This window comes from Takifugu rubripes, chromosome 10 (assembly GCF_901000725.2).
Source record: "Takifugu rubripes chromosome 10, fTakRub1.2, whole genome shotgun sequence".
In the NCBI taxonomy this organism is placed as follows: Eukaryota; Metazoa; Chordata; class Actinopteri; order Tetraodontiformes; family Tetraodontidae; genus Takifugu; species Takifugu rubripes.
The window spans coordinates 1,863,402-1,887,437 of record NC_042294.1 but is presented as its reverse complement, the minus strand read 5'-3'; the positions used below and the strand labels follow the sequence as shown (position 1 = coordinate 1,887,437).

Here is a 24,036-nt window from a genome sequence, read left to right as displayed (position 1 = left end):
TGCAGAACACAGCGTGTCAAGCAAATGAGGAAAAAGGCATTAGCGCGAGAACGAGGACCCGAGGAAACATTAGCTACTGATATTTACTCAGATGTGAAGCTTGGAACAATTCTGAGCCCCAACATCAGCAGAATGATTTACTTTCCTTCATTATGTTCTTCAATGAGACGTTCTGTAGAATAAAACCCAAGTAACCCTCCCCCAGTAAAGTTTAATTTTTGCCGATTAATGTGTTTACATTGAGGGATTTTTTTTTTTTAATTCTCAATAATAACAAGAATCTTAAAAAAATAAGAGTGGAAGTGGAAAATAGGGCATACAAGTTTTAAAATCCAAATTTGTTGAGCATAATTGCATCATGCTTTTAATTGGCAGAGCCGGACATGAAAATAAAGTGGAGAGATTTTTGAATAAATAAATTAGCAGAATAATTGTATTGCACTGGATTGTTACACGCAAATGACTGCAAAGGGAAATCCATTTTAGGAATATGGTCCAAAATTCAGGCCGACATGAAAGTGCAGCATGCAGCACTCCGTCAAGACCTACGCCGCAAACAATTTAGGGAGAATATTAATGGGGTAGGCAGGGGTTCATAGACCCGAAACTCCATTTCATTTATGTCAGAAGTGGAGCAGAATGGAGGGAGGAAGAAAGAGAGAGAGCAGAAAATTGCCAGCGGCTGCATCTATGGTGTCATCTCAGTTTTTGGGAAACCGCTCTTGGGGAAAATGAAACAAATTATTATTAGTTAATTATTAGTGTAAATAAGGTAAATCCAGCTTTGGCTATGTCATTTTAACATATTCTTTAAATTCCCACTAAAAGAAACACACACAGAGTTTATATTTAAACACATCCACAAAGATTTCCATTATGCTAATTCATATTTATACGATTTATTTCAGTTTGAACTGCTCGACATGAACAACTCAGCATTTTAAGCATGGTTCCACACTTAAATGAGATCTTTTCACAAGAAGGAAACTATACCGCTAATAGAAAATAATAAATTAGTATTAATGAGCAGCGCTGGAATCTATCTGATAATCTGTAATATGTCCCTGATCAGGAATTGGATTGTCTCTACATCTGTGTTCCACCGTCCAACATCAATTCCTTTATTCAGGATGAGTTTGATAACTGAATGTTTGGCTCCACTGGTAGTCTTCTTGAAAAATCCAATATATTTTAAATCAACTTAGAACAACCAAAGAGCTGTTTATTCCTTTGATATTTTTTTTTTTACAACATTCAAATATGACTTGATGTTGCTCAGCAACCAAAACCAGAAAAGAAATGGGAACAAAATGAAATAAAGACAAAGCACAGCAGGAAAAAGACAGGTGACGGACCCATTCATTCACATTTGTCTTTTAGAAGCAGAAAATAGAGTAAAAAAACTAAATCATCATAAGGAAATGAACCAAAACATGATTTTGTTCTACTTTTTTGTAAGTTCTGTCCTGAAAACGTGACACGTTGTGTCCATTGTCTGCTAAAACTGTTAGCACACGTTTAGCTGGAAGCGTAGCTAATGCTCTACATATGTTTACGTTTGTGTCGAGAGTCGTTGAGAGTCGAAGTTACAAAGACCTGCGAGCGAGCGGGAGAACAAGTGGATGTTTTTAATTCACAGAACAAACACCAGTCTCTGTTAAATACCCTTTAATGGATCCTGAATAATGCAGCAGCATTGCATGTTAACAGCATTTCCCATTACAAACACAAGAGCCTGCCGGTCACAGACCCAATCTTCAGATGGAATATTGAGCCCATTTGCCCCCCGCCAGATGCAGAGGAAGAATAAATGTTTAATTCCAATTAAAATCTAAACTATTAAACCCTGCTCCATTAGGATGCTATCACTTGATTCAAATGAGAACAAAGATGTCCGCCTGAGTGCTTCTCAGGGTAAAAAATCTTCTTCAAACAAATTTAAAGATGTGGAAAATGAAATAAACACAAATGGGGCATGAGATCGGCTGTGGCGCCATTCTGAGAGCTGGATATGTGGACCATTATTACAATAAAGGCCAAGTGGAGATTAAGGTGGCAAAAGAAAGTATTTTTTGAACAAAGTAGAGATAGATGAGCATCAGATATTCATTCATTCACTCATTCATTTATCCATTCATAAACACACCAGCGGGGGAGACAGTCATTAACTGTGAGCACAATAATTCAGTATTTAACCGGATTATTCAACCGTAATTTTGTTGGTCCAACACAGATTGGTAGAGTTGGACACTGGACCCAGGACTGACTGTGTTGGCTGGAAACCAGTAATGACGCCTCTGCTGTGCTTTTCACTCAGGCATCCAATAAAGGCCCTTATGGTGCCTCTATATTTTGTGATATGTCAAATTTATGTTTTGGCTGCCGGGAGTTTTATCGGGCCCAGATGGGTCCCACAAACCATTTATTTGCACCGGAGGACCCACGAGTTCTGTAGCTGATGTGCAGGAGCATCTTCCAACATGGAGAAGACAGGAAGCTGGACGGAGGCTTTCCTGGCGTGGAATTTCATATTTCACACACCGATAAACCAGTGAGCGGAAGTGTGAACTATAAAAAATGTAACAGTGAGTATTGTAATGGTGAGTATTTCGGTCTCTGTAGGATGGGAGAACTTCAGGGTGGACAAATAATGGATATGGACGTGGACACTTGATTTAAAAAAGGCTATTGGAGCTATACGATGTAAACCAGCATCCTGAATATGTATGTATGTAGATAGATAGATAGATAGATAGATAGATAGATAGATAGATAGATAGATAGATAGATAGATAGATAGATAGATAGATAGATAGATAGATAGATCGTCACGTCTTGGTGCAGCACCCCCACAGTCGGAATGTTTCTCCCTCTCTCCAAACTTTTGGCAGCACCGAGGAGGGTGTGGGAGATGCCGTTGGATGTGCGCTCAGTGTGGCCGTGTCGGTGCGCTCTCCCTGCGTGTCGGTGCGCTCTCCCTGCGTGTCGGTGCGCTCTCCCTGCGTCTCCAGCCCTCCAGGAGCGCACATTCAGGTGAGCTCTACGTGAACCGACTGCACCTCCGACAGAAGCGACCGCCCGAAGCCCCTCAACATGCGGGTCCCGTTCAGCGTCCTGTACCCCGTCCTCTCCATCACCGTCTTCGGATTCTACCCGTCCATGGTGAGTTGCCTCTGTCATCATTTTCGGTTCCGCCACTTGTTCCGTGTGACGGCGCGTTCACGTCTCTTGTGAATGTTAATGACTCCTCGGATTTGAGGTCCTCAGCGCCAGCATTGTTCTGTCTGCCCCTCACACGCGTCCGTCATGCGGTTCGTTCCGAAATTCACCCCAAAAGTGTCATAGTTTCATGTTGCTCGAGGTTTTGAGGCATCAGTCCGCATCCAGCCTTCAATCCGCATCATCACACAGCCCGAATCCTTTTAGACTTTTCCAAAACCCTTAATAAAAACGGTCCGAGATTCGAATTTACAGATGTATTGTCTCATCGGGTGTTTGGCTTTTCTTTTAAACAAGCAAAACGTTTGATTTTTTCAGTCAAGTCAAGTCTATTTAATCAAGAATAATAAGAAAACGGTCAAAATTATGAACGCAAAGGCAGCACCTGATGGAGCCTTTCCAAGTTACCATTACTCAGAGGTGCCACCCACTTGTGGACCCCTTGTTAATGAGATACGTGTGAGCACAGTTTCAGTTTGGCTGTTTTCTGTCTAACACATTTCCACACTGGTCACCAGTGGTCTTGTTCTGACTCCATGTGTGACCTCATCAGTTCCTGACCCCCTCACGTGCTTGTTTGCTCAACCTTTGGCAGATCTGAAGCCTAATTAGGCTGAACGCTGAGCTTGTACACAAGGAAAGATGGACTAACCCCAACCAGCACTGATGCTAATGGATAAATGCAGGGACGAGTGTGGAGAGCCGTGTTCAGGCAGTGCTGTGTTCGTTTAGATAGGCTTCGCTCTCACTGGAGGTTTCAGCAGACCCCCTGCAGGAGAAAAATACCATCTATCATTTCATCCACAGGTTGGAAAAACCTCTTGGAGCTGAATGTAATGACGCTGGCCAGAGCGCACTCAGCTGGAGCTGCTGCACTATTAATAGTGCTGGGAATGAGATTCTTGATCTTTCCTTAGTTTTGAAATAATTAGGCAATTAATCAGTCACACAGGCAGGAAAATAATTAATCCGCCCTAATCGAGTCATCCATTATGTCATTTCTCAATTAATGTTTCCCGGTTACGGCACATGACATCAGATGTGTGGCTGTGATGTTTGAAGTGAGACGGTGTGTTCGTTGTTTCTGTTGCTTTTAAATGATGCTGAAAGGTAATTCACTGAAAAATACCAAAATGGTTCCCCGCACCAGATCTTCAGGTTCGCACAAGAACAGAAAGGTCTCGTCAGTCCTTCTCCAAAAATATTTGAGGAAAATGTTTTGCAACCCTACCTCTCTGATGAATATCTGCGAAACTTCCTTTGAACTAAAAATCAATTCATGGACTCACAAATCAAACAAAGCCTGTGTGCAGGGAGCCATCGGGCCTCAAAGCTCTCGCTGTTTTATGGCTAAAAAGCTCATCTGGAATAGACAAAATTAGCTGGTAATGATCATTCACCAGCTTGTACGGGGCTCAAACATGACGTAGAGTCACGATACCAGCCTTAAAATGATGGTTTTACAAAATCTTGATCTTGACTTGTGTGTAAATTGGCTGCAAAGTAGCCCTCAAGGTGGAGACAGTAGCGTTTATCCATGTAGCAACACCTCAGCTGTGGAGAGAACAGAACTCTCAGGAGGAACATGAGACGTCTGCATGCTTTAGAACCCGTGCCAGCCAGGCAATCACACCTCTAATGGTGATCAAAACGATGGCAGAATATGGATTCTGTGATTACACATTAAATGCTGCAGCCAAAGTACAATATTGATAAGGAGAATGATTTAAGGACTTTAGTTCTTTGCTGCCAGATTACTAGTGCTCATTTGAACATCATAGATCTATCTCCCCATAACCTTCTCCTGTCTTTGAATGTCATTGTGTATTATTAATGTATATAATAGAGGGATCGTGCAGGAAAAAGACACTTGGACAGTCTTACTGAGCTCATCTCTAGGAAGGCTGTGGCGGCTATCTCCCAGCTAAGTTCTGGGGTCCAGCTGTCTGTCTGGTGTTGACACGCTCGCCCAGTGGCTGGGTGGTGGGGTTCTTCTCCAGTTTCATGCACGCCGACGTGACTGGATGCTCTAAATTGCCCCCGAGGGGTGAGTGAATTGCATGTGTCCTCTGATGGACTGTTGACCCGTCCAGGGTGTTGACAAGCAACATTTATTAGGACTATTCTTTAACACGACTGCCTTATTAAATCACTCTGAGATGCTCTGAAGGCGCAGGCGTGCGTGGCAGCTTGGCTACCAGAGCACCAAAGGTGCCTCGTGTCACAGTGGTCTTCACACAAGGGCCCAAATTAAAAAGACAGAGACACCACAACACAAACAGCTAACCACAGAAAACTCTAACAAAGCTCTTAGTTGGGATGCTGACAGCAAAGACAGTCACATTAATGCCAAGTGCTGTAATCATGTGGTTCTACATGCACCACAACTCTGAAGCTCTCCTTGAACTACGCGTCCGATTATATGATGACAGGAGCTCCGAGGGGCGTTCAGGGACATGATGTTATTGTAGGGCTTTCATCATCCATCCATCCATCCATCCATCCATCCATCCATCCATCCATCCATCCATCCATCCATCCATCCATCCATCCATCCATCCACCCAGCCTTCCATCCATCCATCCACCCACCCACCCACCCATCCACCCATCCATCCATCCATCCATCCATCCATCCATCCATCCATCCATCCATCCATCCACCCACCCTTCCATCCATCCATCCATCCATCCACCCACCCTTCCATCCATCCATCCACCCATCCACCCACCCACCCTTCCATCCATCCATCCATCCATCCATCCATCCATCCATCCATCCATCCATCCATCCATCCATCCATCCATCCATCCACCCTTCCATCCATCCATCCATCCACCCACCCACCCACCCTTCCATCCATCCATCCATCCATCCACCCACCCTTCCATCCATCCATCCATCCACCCATCCACCCACACATCCACCCACCCATCCACCCACCCTTCCTTCCATCCATCCATCCATCCATCCATCCATCCATCCATCCACCCACCCTTCCATCCATCCATCCATCCACCCATCCACCCACCCATCCATCCACCCACCCATCCACCCACCCTTCCTTCCATCCATCCATCCATCCATCCATCCATCCATCCATCCATCCATCCACCCATCCATCAATCCCTCCCTCCCTCCATCAATCCCTCCCTCCCTCCCTCCCCCCATCATCCATCCATCCATACATCCACCCATCCACCCATCCATCCACCCATCCATCCCTCTCTCCCTCCCTCCCTCCCTCCCTCCATCCATCCATCCATCCATCCATCCATCCATCCATCCACCCACCCACCCATCCCTCTCTCCCTCCCCCCTCCCTCGCTCCCTCCCTCCATCCATCCATCCATCCATCCATCCATCCATCCATCCATCCATCCATCCATCAATCCCTCCCTCCATCAATCCCTCCCTCCCTCCCTCCCTCCATCCATCCATCCATCCATCCATCCATCCATCCATCCATCCATCCACCCATCCCTCCATCATCCATCCATCCATACATCCATCCATCCACCCATCCATCCACCCATCCATCCCTCTCTCCCTCCCTCCCTCCATCCATCCATCCATCCATCCACCCACCCACCCATCCTTCTCTCCCTCCCCCCTCCCTCGCTCCCTCCCTCCATCCATCCATCCCTCCATCCATCCCTCCCTCCCTCCCTCCCTCCATCAATCCCTCCCTCCCTCCATCAATCCCTCCCTCCCTCCCTCCATCCATCCATCCATCCATCCATCCATCCATCCATCCATCCATCCATCCATCCATCCATCCACCCATCCCTCCATCATCCATCCATCCATCCATCCATCCATCCATCCATCCACCCACCCACCCACCCATCCATCCATCCATCCATCCATCCATCCATCCATCCATCCATCCATCCACCCATCCATCCATCCATCCATCCATCCATCCACCCATCCATCCATCCATCCATCCATCCATCCATCCATCCATCCATCCATCCATCCATCCAGTACATCTGCATCCCACAGATGAGAGGGTTTTGAGGACACATGAATGGGTGAAACGTCGCTCCGCTGCTACAGAATCCATCTTGATGCTGCGCCACAAAGGCAGAAATGCTTGAAAACAAAACGAGGCTCTGACAAAATGAAATATATTATATGATAATGTTAACGGCGCAATTTCCAAGTGACTGCAGTTACGCGGGGGATAAAACGCTTCAATTTAAGCGCAGCTTTTATATTCTCGCTATATTATATTATTATATTCTCCTGTTTCTTCCGTGATCGGATGTTTAGATGTTTGTTTTGATTGTGATGGAACCCTGCACCAGTGTAAGCAAATGCATCACTATCATGCAGCGTCTAACATCCGGAGTCCACAGTGTTGCCGACTCTTCCAAAGTAAACCCAACAAGCACATTTTCACCACTGACAGCCTGGAACAACCTGAGTTACACTTGTACGCATCACTGCTTTAACTGTCCTGCAGCAAAACAGGCAGCAGAGCTAACATCACAATCTCATCTCAGCGTCTCCTCGTGTTACACAAGGCAGCGGAAATATTTTCTTTTTTTTTAAATACAAAGAAACAGTTTCTCAGAAATCTCATTATGGTATGGCAGGACAGCAGTGCAGTGGAAGCACGGCGTGCACGAGAGGGAAGTTGGGCAGACCAAAGGTGATGAAAGGTTTCATTTATTATACTTTCACATAATTTTGAGGCAAAGTAGAGAGCAAATTAATGTTAATGTCTTCCTAGAATGCACCAGAACTTACTAATGCAGAACTCTTGCTTTTTTTAAGTAGGTCATAAAATTGCAATAATTGCACAGTGCCATGCTGGTTCAGATGGGTCCAATTATGATTGCGTATAATTTAGTTATCCAGCACAAAAACGTTTTCAAAGCCTCCTTTTCTCAACCTGAACGCAGACTTAAATAGACACAACAATCCTGTGCATCATGCCAAAGTGGCAGAGGGTTAATTACAGGAAGAAAGGTCGTTAAAAGAGCCAGAAAGGAGCAGACACACTCATGCTGCTGCAGCATTTTCTGACATTAATAAGGCAGGGATGTCCTTTTCCAAAGCTGGAAAGCCATTTCCGATGCAGCATTAATGAGCAGGTTCTAATTTTACAGACATTTTGTTGTCGGCGCCACAGATAATTCAGTCGTGAGGCCCGTTGGCGTAGCATTTATGATGTATACGTGTTTGAATGTGCAGCGCATAGACTGAGGGAACTGCCCTTTTCTTGGTTACAGGTTTTCGGTTTGTCACAAATATAGACAAATATCTGGGAATGAACGATACTAAGTGACTTTACATGAACCTGCCAGCTGTCGCAGATGGTTCTTCTTCTGCTGTTCTCTGCATCTGGCGCTCGGAGTAGCCTGGAGCTGTCCACTGGTTTTACTCCACTGATACTGTTTGATGACTGTTTCATTATAATTCCGCTCGCTGCTCTTGTGGGCTTGTTCTGTCGGAGGATCATTGAAGAACACCTTAAAAAGGAAGCACGAGCGCGCGAATGAGATAATTCTGTGGCTCATTCAAAGGCTCTCTGGGGAAGAATGTATCAATCTCCTGTAGAATTATCTATTCAGTCTTCACCTCTCTGGGGTCAAAAGGGGCAAGGCGGTGGCACACGTCTAGGAAATTAATGTCCCTCAATGCCTTTCATCGCTGACAAGAGAGAAGAAGGCTTCCTCCTCCTCCTCCTCCTCCTCCGCTGTGTCTTGCTCCCCTTCTATCTATGCGGCATCTCATTGTCAGCAGCGTCCAGAGAGCTTTTGGGTTTCAGGCTTATGGCTGCCAGGAGTGCTGCTGCTGCGGTTCATGGCCGTATTTGTCTTCCTCTTCCATTAGAGCTAAAATGTTAACTCATTTATGCCCGGCGATCGTTCGTTACAGCCCTGACGTAAACATTCCACAGCTGTGGCTTCTAATACGTCGGAGTTGGTTTTGCTCTTGTTTGGGCAGGTTGTCATCTGACCGGATGGACAGCCTTTGTTGAGGTTTCTGTGTTACGGCAGGCGACAGGGCGCCATTTCCTGTAATAGGAGCTTTGATTTTATTGTCCTCCGTGCTCCTGTTCCTAAACTTTAATGTCCCGCACCACCAATTTCGTTAATGTTACACAAAGCAGGCATCAAAAAGGGGTTAAAGGTGGTGCAAGTTGTTGCTTTGTAGCACCTCTGTCGAGGAGTTCCTCCTGGTGCTTCACACCAGCGCAGCAAATGGAATCAACCTTGATGAGAGTGGCGGAGGAAATGACATCAACAGACCAAAGCCATTCCCAGCAGGGGGGAGATTGGTTTATACCTCTTGGAAAAAAATCAAGGTTTCAAAACAAATTTGCACAGAATTGATCCTCTGCTGTGTCTCAAGTGGCAAAGCCCTACAGAGTCTGTTTGAGAAGTTTGAAATATTCCCATTTGGTGAGGTACTGAAAAGGGAGAAGATATATCAGCTAACCCAGTGATCTCCGTTCAACGTGGATATTTTCGCGTTTGTGGAATCTGACACTGAAATATCCATCTTTCCTGGGAGGATTTCTGGCAATACTCAAGCATCCCTGTGTCCTCAATGTCTTCTGCAACACTGAGGATGAACTCCTTTCCAAATGGACTGTATGTCGGGTGAATAGGTGGCATTTCTACAGCAGCTTTTCATCTCTGGCGACCACTCAAAGCACTTTACATCGCTGTCTACATTTACACCCACATTCACAGGAGAACCAGTCAGGATTTAATAATGATTTTCATGCACAATCACACACCAAAGACGTGGCCTCGGGAGCTGTGTGGGGATTGAAGTTACCCCCTTTGCGTCCTCACAGTAGGACGTGTTATATAGATAGACAGTGGATGATGCATCCACGTGATCGGATTTACACCGTTTGATGTTCCGCCTGCAGCTCGGGTCAAAGGTTATTTTAAATAAGTATAGGGTTTTCCTCCATATGATGATGTCATACTTAAGAGTTGTTTTTTTGTTTTAGTAATTTCTTGTATGTGTGAAGAACTTCTGGGATGATTAAACCGTGGATGCCGGATGTTCCGCTGCTGCTTCTGGGTTACTTAAGTGAGCTGGCTTAAAATGTTTGCAGGTGAAATGTTGTCAGTTGTTTTATTATCAGCCATCATAACGGCATTTATCAAACCTTGGAAGAAAGCTTAATGTGTCTTTGTGTGTGTGTGTGTGTGTGTGTGTGTGTGTGTGTGTGTGTGTGTGCTACAGACTGTAAGGCCCTGCTGGAAGCCTGCAGAGAGCTTCTGTTGCACTTTTGTGAGGATGATTAATGGCCAGACGTTGGTGTGCAGCTTGGTGAAAACATTGTAGCCTTGAAGTCTGATCTTCCAGCCAGTGTCATAAGAAGCATAACAATGAAGAAAAACGTATTAGCCTCATCGCCGCCGACACACTTTTACGGGAATTACACACAAGTAGGATCAGTCCTGCCACACGTTAGTGATGGTCTCGCGTCCGATCGATGCACTTTTCTGATCAGCCTCATACTTTAGCGTATTTGCATATTTGCTCCCCCTCGTTTGTCTTCTGGATCCACTGAGTTTTTCCTTCAGCCGATCTCCTGTGATGCCTGCTGTGTTTGCACTTGTCTGCAGAGCTTGCCTGCATCTATTACCTCTATCCCATCCCCTTTAATTGTCAGTCAGCACTTGTGTTCTGTTCCTCGTCAGCACTGTTTTCCATTCCTGCTTTTGCTTTTCTCAGCTTCTGTTTACCTACGTAAAAAAAAAAAAAACATTTTCAAATTGTCAGGCGATAACTTACTGTGTTTACAGTGGACAACAGATTTTCCCTTGAAAGTCTCTGAATATTTATGATATTTTCTTCTCAGGCCCGTCTCTAGTAGTTCCCTCTTCTTCGCAGGTACGGATATTTAAGGAGAAAGTTCACCCACCGTTGCTTTAAATGTGTCTTTTGTTTCACAGCTTTCCCTGAGGGACATGTTTTGTGAGAACAGAGTTGTTCCAGAATCTGTTAATTAGTTTTCATTATCTGTGCTGTGAATTGTGATGTGTGCTCCCAGTAGCCGGCTCGCTACAGCGATCAGCAGCACCGCTGATTTGGAAACCCAGACAGCATTTAGAGAGGCACCATCTGCTCTTTCTAAGCCCTGAATGCGATAGATGTCGTTGTCGCAGAACATTTAGCACTCTTGTTGAATATTCCTGTCTGAATATGGCTCAAGAGTTGAGTAGTGTCTGAGGTAGGTCAACTCTCTTCACCTACCTCAGCCCAACCCCTCGTGTGGGACGCTGTTCCCCGGAATAATATCGCACATTTCTCAGAGACCATTGAGGAGGGAGGCACCACTGGCTGGATCAACAGTCTCCATGTATCAGGTTGTCCTCTTCCAGACAGAGCATGACGACGGTAACCATGCGCAGCCATGAACAGAGAGATTTGTTCATTTTTCATTGTGTGCTAAGAATATCCCAGTCAGCTTTTGCTGATTAATTCTAATTATTATTGGATGTCCTGGGGGCGTTTCCGCGTCTGCGTGGGCTCGCTCCGGGTACATCGGTTCCTCCCACGGTCCATAAACATGCATTTGGGGGAGAGCTGAACTGGTGACTCAGGGATGAGCGTGAACGGTTGTTTGTCACCTGGAGACTTCCAGGCTGCACCCCCACCTCTTGTCCAAAGGCAGGTGGGACAGGCTCCAGTTCCCCCACGACCCCGTAAGGCAAAGTCAGTAGCAAATGGCTGGATGAATGGATATCTAATGTAAGAAATGTATTCCATTGTGTGTTTATTCACAGCTCTATTCGCATACAAATGTACTTTTATCACAGAATTCAGCTTATGAGCAGTTCCCTCAATAATTAACCCTCTGCTTTCACCTCGTGACACAGACAAAACCCACGTGTGAATGGACATTTACTGAGTGTTACGTAACCACATCCACTCCGTTTTATTATTGCTGTGAGCTTTTTAGTGCTGTCTATGTGTAGTACTGAAATCAGAACGTTCATTAAATTCTGACTGTTATGTCCACCTTGTTCTTCTCCCACTTTGATCTGAATCTTTTGTCCTTGAAATAAAAGATTTCAAAATACCCATTTTTATCAACTCCGCAGCCCTCAGCAGAGCTTCTTTTTCAGGTTCAAGTCCCACACCGGAACAACAGAGAGGCGGGTGGTTTGGGCTCCGCTACAGAGAGACGAAACGTTTGTCTCGTGACCTATTTGTTACTGATTTCGGCTCCATTCTCCCGTCACATGTTTTTATTAGCCGTATGACATTGGTGGATTCGAAATGTGTTGTAAATGTTACCCTGGTGTGTCGTAATTGATCTTATAATAGTCGTTAAAACACTGAAATTGACCATCCCTGGCAGGGAGATTTCCCAATTTGCTTTGCTTTATTGGGGAACGGAGCTGTTTGTGTGTTATGTTTGCAGACCATCAGCCCACAGGAGGGTTGGCAGGTTTACAGTTCAGCCCAGGATGCTGATGGACGCTGCATCTGTACTGTGGTGGCGCCAGAGCAGAGCCTGTGCTCCAGAGACGCTAAAAGCAGGCAGCTCCGCCAGCTACTTGAAAAGGTAGGAAACTAAATAGTTATTGACCAGGGCGGCATTCATGCCTCAAGGGAAGTGGGTTGAAACGGGAGGTGAGAAGAGAACGGATATGAAAGCATTCGGCTTCTTTCAAAAATCTTTTACTGATGTTTTTTACACATCCATATGACCACATTAGACTCGGCCAGATTCCCAACAAAGGCAGATCTTAGCTTGTATTCAGGCACACAGAGGGACTCGCCAAAGAAACCCGTTAGAGGAGCTTTCCATTAGCGGCACCAAAGACGGAACAGCGACGGCGTCTTTACTGTATATTCCCTTTAAATTCTTATTGCTGTGCAGGTGCAGAACATGTCTCAGTCCATTGAGGTGCTCAACCTTCGAACTCAGAGGGACTTCCAGTATGTGATGAAGATGGAGAGCCAGATGAAGGGCCTGAGGAGCAAGTTCAGACAGATTGAGGACGATAGAAAATCCATCATAGCCAGAAACTTCCAGGTAATTTGCAGGTGTGTTTAATCCGCGTAGTCAACTATGATGGCCTAAAGACTTGAGGCAGCTTTTTCCAAAGGTGGGTAAAAATGCCTTTAATCTCATGCCAGGTGAAGCGCTTTGGTACAATAACAGGCCCCTTTTTGCCAGGGTGCAGAGCTCTCCAGTCAGTCTTTTAAAGCTTCCCATCTACAATAGCACCTGCAATTGGGCCATTTTCTGTCCATTTTCCTGAAGCGCTGCGGGTGTGGACAGCTGGTATGGGAATAATAGATCTCTGCTGCGGCGTACCGCAAGACAAGATGGCAAACGTACACTATAAGAAGTTTCATAAAATGTGACACTTGGTCGTGATCTGGTAGATATTTGCTGCATACGCTCCCAACACAACATTCCTGAGAAGATGAATGTCCATAAAATAAACAGATTAAGCAAGTGGATGTTGCCCCCCATACACACACACACACACACGTGCACACAACATGCCCACTATGATAATCCGTCCATTCATCTGACACAACTAACTTACTTTTTACCGCAGGTTGCGTCACTCGAGCAAAAACCTCTCTGTCATCATCCCTCTGCTATTCTTTGACCTCTCTCTGTTTCCCTTTTCTTCTGCTCACTTCTGTCACTTCTGCAGGAGCTTAAGGACAGGATGGATGAGCTGAAGCCATTGATTCCTGTGCTGGAGCAGTACAAGATGGATGCTGCACTCATTTCCCAGTTCAAAGAGGAAATCAGGAACCTGTCGGCCGTGCTGACAGGAATCCAAGAGGAGCTCGGGGCCTATGAATACGATGAGCTCTATAAGCGCGTTCTCCGACTAGACAGCAGGCTCCGCAGCTGCATGGGCAAACTGAGTAAGTTCTAAATGCGTGCGTGTGTGCGGCGGGTTGTGTCTTCCGGTGAATCGTCTCGGCCCAACAGCCGTTGGATTCTAATGTTTGCTTCCTGTTAATGGAAGGACGCAGAGTTGGTTTACAAGAGACAGTTAGCAACGAGTAACATTAGCAACGATTATGCTACATTGCATCCAGCTCTAACCCTAACCAGCCTGCCAGTAGGGATTATAGTTGCACACGTCACTTGTGTACAGTTCAATTTTTTGGAGCATTATAGGAAATCCCTTTGGCCTAACGTGAGCGGATTTCAAAGGAACCCCCAGCTACCTTCAGCTAGTGGTTGCACCCTTACGAGTCAAATTAAGTCAAATTAAGCCACTCTCCGTCTGCATGGGCACTTAGTATGCACGGAGGGGAAAATCTGCTGGGACGTGCACGAAATTGGATCATCTAGTCAGAGGCAAAAATCAGCACGCCACATCTTACCGCTGCATTTCTTTATTAACAGCGTGTGGAAAATTAATGAAAATCACTGGTCCTGCAACAATAAAGACATCTGGGACGCGCTTTGGGGCATGGATGACTGACCCGTCGGCATTAACCAGAAATAACAGGGTGAGTAGCGGGAATGGGGAAGCATTCCTCAACTCCGAGGAAATCAAACTGTGGTGTTTTTGTATAGAATCAAATTCCAGATCCTTTTGAATAGGTTACTATTAAAAAGTAAATAACGGCTAATAAATCAGGAAACAGCTGAGCTTTAGTGTTTATTTGCCTTTGCACATTCCTCACACACCTCTGTCCTCCTCGTCCCTGGCGCAGGTCTGGTACATGGACAGTTACACTAACAGCAAGATAGTGCGCGAATATAAGACGCTGGAGGACTTTGTCACGGGTGCGGTGTCCCGGACGTATACGCTGCCCTTTAAGTGGGAAGGAACCAACCACATCGTCTTTAATGGCTCACTTTATTACAACAAGTACCAGAGCAACATCATTGTCAAGTACAGCTTCGAGACGGGCAGTGTGCTAGCACAGAGAGCACTGGAGTTCGCCGGCTTCCACAACATGTACCCGTACACGTGGGGAGGATACTCGGACATTGACGTCATGGCGGACGAACTGGGAATGTGGGTGGTGTACGCAACCAATCAAAACGCTGGGAATATTGTCATCTCCCAGATCGACCCCGACACCCTGCAGGTCCTGAACACTTGGAACACAGAGTACTCGAAAAGAAACGCCGGAGAATCCTTCATGATCTGCGGGACGCTGTACATCACCAACTCTCACCTGTCCGGCGCAAAGGTGTACTACGCTTACTCCACAAAGACGTCCACTTATGAATACGTAGACATTCCTTTCCACAACCAGTACTTTCATATCTCCATGCTCGGCTACAACGCCAGAGAGAGGGCTCTGTATGCTTGGAATAATGGACACCAGGTAATATTTAACGTCACCCTCTTCCATGTCATAAAAACTGATGATGACTCTTAAACATATTTGCCCTTTAAGCCAAAGCACCATCTTTCTTGTCACCACGGTCCCCAAAATGCTGATTTTTTTTCCTCTTCAAAGATGAACCGTCTACTAGAACTGTCCCTCGGCTGAGCTTAACATTTATTACCATCATTATTAATCACGCTTGGAGTTTTTTTCCGCCTGACGGTGACTCTGAGGACATGCGCCTTACTTGCTGTTTGCTGGGTTTGTTCAAGACGTTTGAAAGCTTTTTGCATGTCTGTCCGTAGTAATTTCAAATACCGAGGATGTGTTTATGTTGTAGCTGTTTTGGCTTAGTGTGCACTGCATTTCTTTTTTTGTCAATTATGCTGAAAAATTCTATTTAACGCTGCTGTACATAAGCCAGAAAGCTTATTTATCTTGTAAAATTCCGTTGCCATGATTTTAAAGCTGGGCCTGTAATATACTGTTGTTATGTCCGTCACTGTGAGAGAACATTTGTATTTTTTATATGATGAAAGCATCGAGGAATTCTATGTATTAATTAATTAATTCCAATTAAAAGATTTCATTTCATTAACGTGGTATCTGTTGAGAGAATTAATATCTGACTTGATCGGGGTGGGAAGGAGGAGTAAATATGGATTCTGATTGAGATATTTGATGGCGAGGTCCTCGCAGCGCCGATGTCCTCGCTTGGTATTTTTATGTGGTTAACACCACCAGGGTCAAGTTGAGCCTCATGATCAGCAAAACTAAAAAAACCCCGACATAAATCCAACGGCAGATTTGGATGTGTGATGTTAAAACTGACAAAATGGCAAACCGAAGAGACAACATTGGTTTCAGTCCTCGGCTACAGGATTCATAGAGCCAGAGCTCTAATTTTGTCCCATTGTCCTCACCATAAAACCTTCTTCATGTCCTCTCTTGCTGCTCAGTTCTTAATATATAGTCACATATCACACAAATATGCCAGGTTGTTTGACATGGAAAGAAAAAGCAGTTTGATTAAAACAATGTTGACGACGCCACAAAACTCCACATTTGCGTTTACTAAACTTGACCTTTTACTCTTGAACATGTCCTGGTGTGCAGATTTTGACTGGCTGTGGTTAATTACCTCTAAAAATGCTCTTGACCTTCAATTATTGGAGGGAAAAGGGAGAGGTTTGTAATAAAGGCTGCAAAAACTGTCCTTTTCTGCAAAGGCAGACAGGTGATATTTATCGTGATGAAATCTCTGTTAGCTCAATAATGTCAAATTGGACAGTATCACTGACTCGTGCTGGGGGGGGGGGTTTACCCGGGGTTCTTGGTCTCCCCGAGTCTCCGTTTTATTGATCCAGAGGTTCGCTCTGCAGGGCTCCTGCTCCCTGTTTCATTTCAGCTAAATTAATGAGAGTCGCCAAGAAAAGTCATTCTGTTCACATGTTCTAAGTGCTCTCCCTCAATAATCCCGCCGCGCTAATAACTGCTTTCAAATTTACTTCATCCTGGGTTAATGCATCAAACTCCCAGTAAAGGGTCCATATGGAAGACCTTTCATTTCCAGTGTAATGTGGCTTTTAGTCATGATTTTGTTACGCCGGCTGGTAGGCTGCTCGGTGGATAATTTTAACAACCCACAGGACGGCTAACATAGAATTATCCCCAAAACGATGCAATCATCTAGAAAAACAGAAGCTTTCATGGCTTTCAGTCAAAGCAAAGAGGCAGCAGCACATATTGGGCAGAAATAACAGGATTGTACGTTTGCGTCGCCGCGGAATCAGAGACATCAGGTCATGAGGTTAAAGCCTTACTGACCTCAAACGTGACCTCAACCACTTCCTCTATTGTGTTGGCCTTCTCTTGATTAAAGGGTGGCTAATTCTCCATCATGGGAACAAAGACCTCATCAACCCAGCATTCTGGGATGTCATTTGTTTTTAATTTCTGAAATATTCTGTGGGATTTTCAGTATTCTCTACAGCTGCAGGTCTCACTTTGGTTTGGTTTTAAATCAAGGGACTCTTGGAAACCTCTACGGCTGTTGGATCCTACCTGAAGGGGACATAAACAGCAGATTAAATGTGCTGTTTCTATAACAGACATAAAAGAAAATGCCACGCTTGAAAACAATTGTTTTTGAATCATTATTCATATTTTCTGTCGCTAAAAAGTCATGGATAACACTTTAATCATCATCAGCCCATGGCTGATAGAAATATGTATTAATCCCTCAATGAGCTGTCGGGTCCTGAGGGAACGCTGCACAATAGTCTCAAAGGACCGAGCAAAGTCTAAAGAAGCACAGCACAAGGTTGTCAGAGATGATTCCGCTGACTCCCATTAAGTCCTCCGGATTAAGCAAGCTCGTTTTCGGTGGGCCAAGTTCAGATGGATGTCATCCATCTTTGAGGCATGTTTGGTTCGTGCTGCCAGGAGTCATTTTAAATGCCCATTCACCGGAAGAATGGAGCCTTTTAGACACCTTCAATGCAGAGCTAAATGAAAGCAGCTCAGCATTTCCATGGACTAATCAATTATTAAGAGGATCCAACAACTGAGGAAAGACAACACGTGTTTTCATGTTTTTACCTTTATAACCCAGACAAAAAGAAATCCACATGATTCAGCCTTCGAGTTTACATCACCATCTGGGTTCCATCTTCATCTTCTATAGCACAGACTGGGCTTGTTCACATTTCCATATAAATCACAGCCCCATGACAGACAGGCTGCCTTATAACCAGGCTGTGCTTGTCATTCATGCCCGAAAATACACGGAGCACTTGCAAACTTTATTAAAACAACAATTGGCTCTCAACGAAATGCAGTGGAAGGAGTGAAACGCATGCACGTATTGATAGCAGGTGTGGTCCAAACTACAACAGGCCATCGTGCTCCTGTATTTCATTTTGTTTCTCTCCGATAACGAGGCTGATTCATTATTAATTGGTCTCCGCTGCTGTCAGTCATGTTTTCTTCTCTATTCCGACAACGTAACCATGTGTTCATCCATAATTCTCTTTCTCTGCCAACCTTTGATTTTCCACCGTGGTTGCATCATGTGTTTCAAATACTGGAATACTGGAATACTGGAATGCTGATGGATAAATGTTGCTCTGTTTTTCACATGATAATAATACAATTCATAAGTAATTTGCGTTTTCATGCGGCCTTGTCAGTCTAATCAACCAACAGCTGTCGGTTTTCCTGGAATTCAACCCTGGAACGCCAGGAGCCTGTCAGTGCCAACCTTGATTTATTGCTACAGGTGTCCCTTCCATCAAGATTTTAGAATCATCGAGCCAAACAATAGCAGCACATTTGAGTGGTTCACATTTAAAAAAAAAAGTTTTTCAGTGTCAAAACACCATTTTCTCTTCCCAGAGAGTTGACTCAAAAGGTCTGAGAGCTGCACACCAATGTGCTGCCTCAGGCCAGATTACTCATCCCACACAATCACAACAGTTTTAATAAGTCAACAACAAGAGTACATACCATTCAAGAAACTTCACTAAACCAGCATGTCTTTCAACACCCATCCCAATAAAATGGTTCATGTCTGGACCTCCTTGCAACAAAGGCATCAAATGATGCTTATACGATTGGGAATTTGATTTGATCCCTGTCTTGATTTATTTATTCATCCTGGTAGATATCATTGTTGTAAAAGGGTTAAGGTCCCTTTATTAGTACCTAAAGGTACATTTTGGCAAGCTGCTTTCACACAAGCACTTATACAGACAAAGAAAAGACCGCCGGCATAAACTGTGAAAATATACCAGCAGCAACAGTAGTTGAGACTGAAGGACATACACCCATATTTTTTTAAAAAGCCATTAAAAGATTATTCTGTTGAATTTAGTGTTCTACTGGAGGAACAAAGCCGTGCCTGAATCGGTTGGTTTGTGTCTGTGGCCTGATGGGAGGATACTCAGGTGGGCAATTCCAGCTTCAGCTGTGGTTCTCCTACCAGCCTAATAGCCCAACTTACAAATTTGTTGAAGGATTTCCTTTTTAGGGATGTGTTGCAGAACAACAACATTGGTTATCATTATTCAGCATTTTGACCCACCTTATCACCTTATTTCAGCCTTGCTAGCTGGCTAGCTGGAGCTAAAACAAAATATAATGTGTACAGTGCACCACAAATGAGAAATATTATATTATATTATATTATATTATATTATATTATATTATATTATATTATATTATATTATATTATATTATATTATATTATATTATATTATATTATATTATATTCAAAACAGAGCACAAAGGGAGGGTCAATATGTTTGTCCTGACGGGGCCCCTCCAGCAGATGGCGCCCATTCTTGAAGAGGCTCTTGCCCTCCCTCTGCTATGAATCTGCAGTTGCCTCATGAGCTCCAGAATAATTTTTTACTTTATTTTTCAGGTCTTCATGCATGTTCTTTCTGCCCCTGGCGCCTAACAGTGTCCCTGGTGTATATAATATGTTGTAAGAGGTGTCTAATGAGAAAATAATGCTAATGTCCACCTGTCTTCATTGTCCCGTGGCTACACTCTTTGCCACTCAGGAAATGCTGTTAAGTGATTGACATTCAAATCCAGTTCTTAAATGGGAAAATAGCCAAAGAAGTTGCCCAAGAGAGAATCAAGCTGAATGGTTCACTAATTATTCCAGTAATGCTAATTAAAATTTCTCCTTGTGCCCTGGAAAAAGATTCCAGACTCACTGGATGCAGTGTGTAAATCCCAGTTGTCCAGTGATGACAGGGCACCAGCTAAATACCCCAATAAACTAACCACGAGCAGATATTACTCCCCAACCATCTGCTGTGATTTAGCTGAGTGCAGCTAATATCTGGTCAGGAGACATCTGAAAAAGGAGCCTGAGACTCATGAGGGAACTTTATGTGAAGAGAATTTTGGTGTTTTATGGAACCATCTGATCTCCCTTCATCTGCGTTCTAGCCCTGCCTGATTGATGAGCCATAGAGGTAATTCTATCAACACAACGGTGTGAGCTGAGTCTGGTGCTGAAGGCTTCTCATTTTTGCTTCCTAGACCAGCAAAACTGGAGAATGAATTTCTTCAGATTCTTCCTTTTGATTCCTGTCAATTAAAAACGACACAGGGTATTTTGTCCATGATTTAGATTCCTTATTTGCATCACGGTCCTTAGAAAGCTGATTATTTGCCTGCTTCATTAACATAGAGGACTAAACTTCTCATCACTCCCTCAGAAGTTTTGATGTTGGAAAGTTCTGCCACATTTCCAGACTCTCTGAGATTTATGGCAATAATTTGGCTGATACAACCGTTAATTCGCTGGATATAAATAACAGCTGGAATGATTAATATACTCCGAAAAGTGACACGATGAGCATGAGTGTGCCGGCAGAATGATAAATAGCTGGTCGATGTTCTGAGTCACATTTCATTTACAAAGGAATTACTCTCTGGGAGCATCCCACGTGTGATGAAGAACCCTTGGGGCTCGGCTGAACTCCTTCAGACTTCAGATCAAATGGCTGCATTAGATGCAGCTAAAGCGTAGATTTAAAACAATCGAGCCTTCCTGACTTATTTCATAATGAAGTAACGGTCGCAGCTCGGGGACATTTCCTCCAATTCTGAATGGTTATACTGTCGGCAAAGTTGTACCATCAATAGAATCTCAATCACTTGTTTTTAATCAATTAATTGTTGGAATAAATGAATGAATGAATGTACAAACAGGTTTCTGTACACTTGAATGAATTATTCCAGGTCAATAAAGGTATGTCTGATACAGGGGTTACAATGCAATGGATAGAAACACACAGGCACCCTTGTACTTATATCTTTGTGGGGACTTTGATAGGAATAATGCACCCCCCCGCCAACCCTGACCCTGATCCTGACCCTGAACCTCCTCTCATCCAACCTACTGTGAGGACCGTCCAAAATGCCCTCACTTCCCAAAAATTGTTCTCACTTTGCTAGCAGGATGAGTATTTTAGTAGTCAATACAGGAACATACACACTGTCTTCATAGTTGAGAAGTGACCACAGCTAAGAACAGTCGATATGTTGATTTATAAAGCCTGTGCAGTGTCATTTGTGGGCATTTGTAGCTGCAACCCTGATCCTGTTGCTTGTCATTGAACATATTTTCTTATAAACCCTACGGTGGCCGAGAGGTGCAAAACACTTTTACAAGCGGATGAAACAAATTTACAAATGACGAAACACTTTTACAAGCGGCTGAAACAAATTTACAAATAACTTTTTCAACCGGAAAGGGAATTACCGACCCTTGGTACAGTTGGGCCAATGGATGCGTTCCGTCGGTACAGTTGGTAATTCCCTTTTCGGTAGAAAAAGTTATTTGTAAATTTGTTCCAGCCGCTTGTAAAAGTGTTTCGTCATTTGTAAATTTGTTTCATCCGCTTGTAAAAGTGTTTTGCACCTCTCGGCCACCGTATAAACCAGACACACCTGCAATGTTCCATACGTTAGTAACAACTAAACACTGGTAGAGCGTATAGAAGACTGTAGGTTTCAGGGCCTTTCAAGTCCACAAACAGATTCATTTTTTGCATATTTTTTATGAAGAGCATGTGAAATATTACACTTCCATCAGCATTCAGAGCCGTTCCTCAGCCAAACCAGCTTTGGCAGCAGTCAAACCTCCTGACTTCTTGGGTTTGATGTTTTACACAGCTGGATTTGGGGGGTGTTCTTATGTTCTCCTCTCAACTCCTGCGTCTGCTGTGTTCCCTGTGTTGTCTCTTAACCCTGAGCGCTCTCCCTGCCCCAACTGCTGAACAACACCTCCCAGTATGATGCTGCCCCCACTGTGCTTCACTGCAGGGATGGTCCTGGTCAGGAGAACCATGACAGCTTTCCTCCAGACATGGCGCTTTGAATTTGTTCCTAAAAGTTCAACCTGTGTCAGTTTGGAGCAGAAAATCTTGTTTCTCACCACCTGACAGTCCTACACATGCTCCTTTTCCCCTAAAAACAGCTAAAGTCCTGATGGTTGACCTTCTGGAACCTTCTCCCATCTGCACACAGAAGCTCTGGAGTGCAGCCAGACTGACAACTTGGGTTTGGTTTAATGACTTTCCATCCTAAAATTCTCTTTCACATCGAGGTTTGGGTGTAGACAGAATTATTGGAATAAAATCCAAATAAATACAATACATGAACTGAGAGAACCCTTTCAACAATTGGATTTGGATGTGTTCTCTTACACCTTCAGGCTTGTTGCATTTGTTGCGTGTGTTTGAATGTCCTGTGTGCTCAGATGTTCCTCAAGAACTGAGGCCTCCTGCCATCCGGGGGATCAGAGGTTTTTTTTAAATGGTTTATCTCTCCTTCCCTTTTCTGCCGGATGCTGATGCTCAGGAGTCCAGCAGTCCTACAAACACTCCCTCTCTTTAATTTCCTGTTCATCCACTCTACAAATCCCAACTTTCCTGTTGTGTCAGCGGTATCATTTAAATACTCTACTGGATTATTGGACATTTTTGGATGGTTCTGTCCAGGTTATAGCTGCATTATGACATGGATTATAAAATATGTATGAGTCTCTCACTTCATTAGTCATCATATTACACTTCTGAGGTCCTTAATGTGTATATTTTTATTTTACTTTAGCCAACCTTCTGACCAACACCATGATTTCACAATAGTCTCTTACTTCCGTAGTTTTCATATCAAATCAATATGTCATAGATTCCTATTTTTTTTTCTTCCGGATCACAAGACAACTGGAGAAAATAAACCCATTTTCCAGATATTTCCGGAGAAATTCTCAACATGCTGTCTGTGATTTCAAAACTCTTTCACAGACATGGCCCAGTTGGGAGGAAATTTAGCCTTTACAGAGACGTTCTACGCAGGAAGAGTCAAGTCAAGAAGTCAATAAAGAAAGAAATGACTTATCAGCGGAAGCCTCCTGTGCATCCATTAATTTCTGAATTCTTGTGGCTTCAAAGAAATAACTATTATTTTTGGGCCTGCATATCAACAGCAACCATGTCCAGAGACATTTATTCTCTCTATACAAGTCTCAGAACATTTGGGAGAATGCATCTTCTCATTTTAATTCACACATTTCTCTGTTGGTTGGTGGTTCAATGATGAAATTAGAGGTGGTCCAAAAGGTATATATATTGATGTATATATATACTGTATGTGCAATATTGGTTATTAAATATTTGGGAAGTGGTGGAGAGGAAGTATGACGGTACTGCTGTTCCATCGTATGCGCCAAGGAACCGTGGAACCTTGAAGACTTTAGCTTGACGCTAGCACTGTGCTACTTGTAGGAGAGCTGAGCCCCAGACACTTTAATGAAGAACTTCCTTCAACCAGAAGTCATCAAGAAACGAGCTGCCCCAGCTACTTTGCCAAGCAAGTAACGGACCTTTTGAAGCCTTGCTGCTATGATCTCTTACAGAGAAAAGGCCCCCAAAATAGTTTGTCCCTGCAACTCAATGGAAAAAGGAACAAAGC

General features: G+C 44.0%; 1 protein-coding gene across 1 annotated transcript; it reads left to right on the top strand.

Annotated features, from left to right (window-relative positions):
- The first annotated feature begins 3,093 nt into the window (after positions 1–3,093).
- olfm3a (olfactomedin 3a) lies at positions 3,094–16,105 on the top strand. The gene is made up of 6 exons (XM_003967828.2): positions 3,094–3,162; positions 12,632–12,775; positions 13,094–13,249; positions 13,887–14,106; positions 14,597–14,703; positions 14,911–16,105. Exons 1-6 carry the CDS (start codon positions 3,094–3,096, stop codon positions 15,586–15,588), a joined length of 1,374 nt encoding a protein of 457 aa, XP_003967877.2. The 3' UTR covers positions 15,589–16,105.
- The last annotated feature ends 7,931 nt before the right edge of the window (positions 16,106–24,036 follow it).

Coding starts and splice junctions, on each gene's coding strand:
- olfm3a (XM_003967828.2), top strand. CDS start 3,094: ATGCGGGTCCCGTTCAGCGTCCTGTACCCCGTCCTCTCCATCACCGTC. Junction 3,163..12,631: donor TCGGATTCTACCCGTCCATG/GTGAGTTGCCTC, acceptor TTATGTTTGCAG/ACCATCAGCCCACAGGAGGG. Junction 13,250..13,886: donor TCATAGCCAGAAACTTCCAG/GTAATTTGCAGG, acceptor TCACTTCTGCAG/GAGCTTAAGGACAGGATGGA.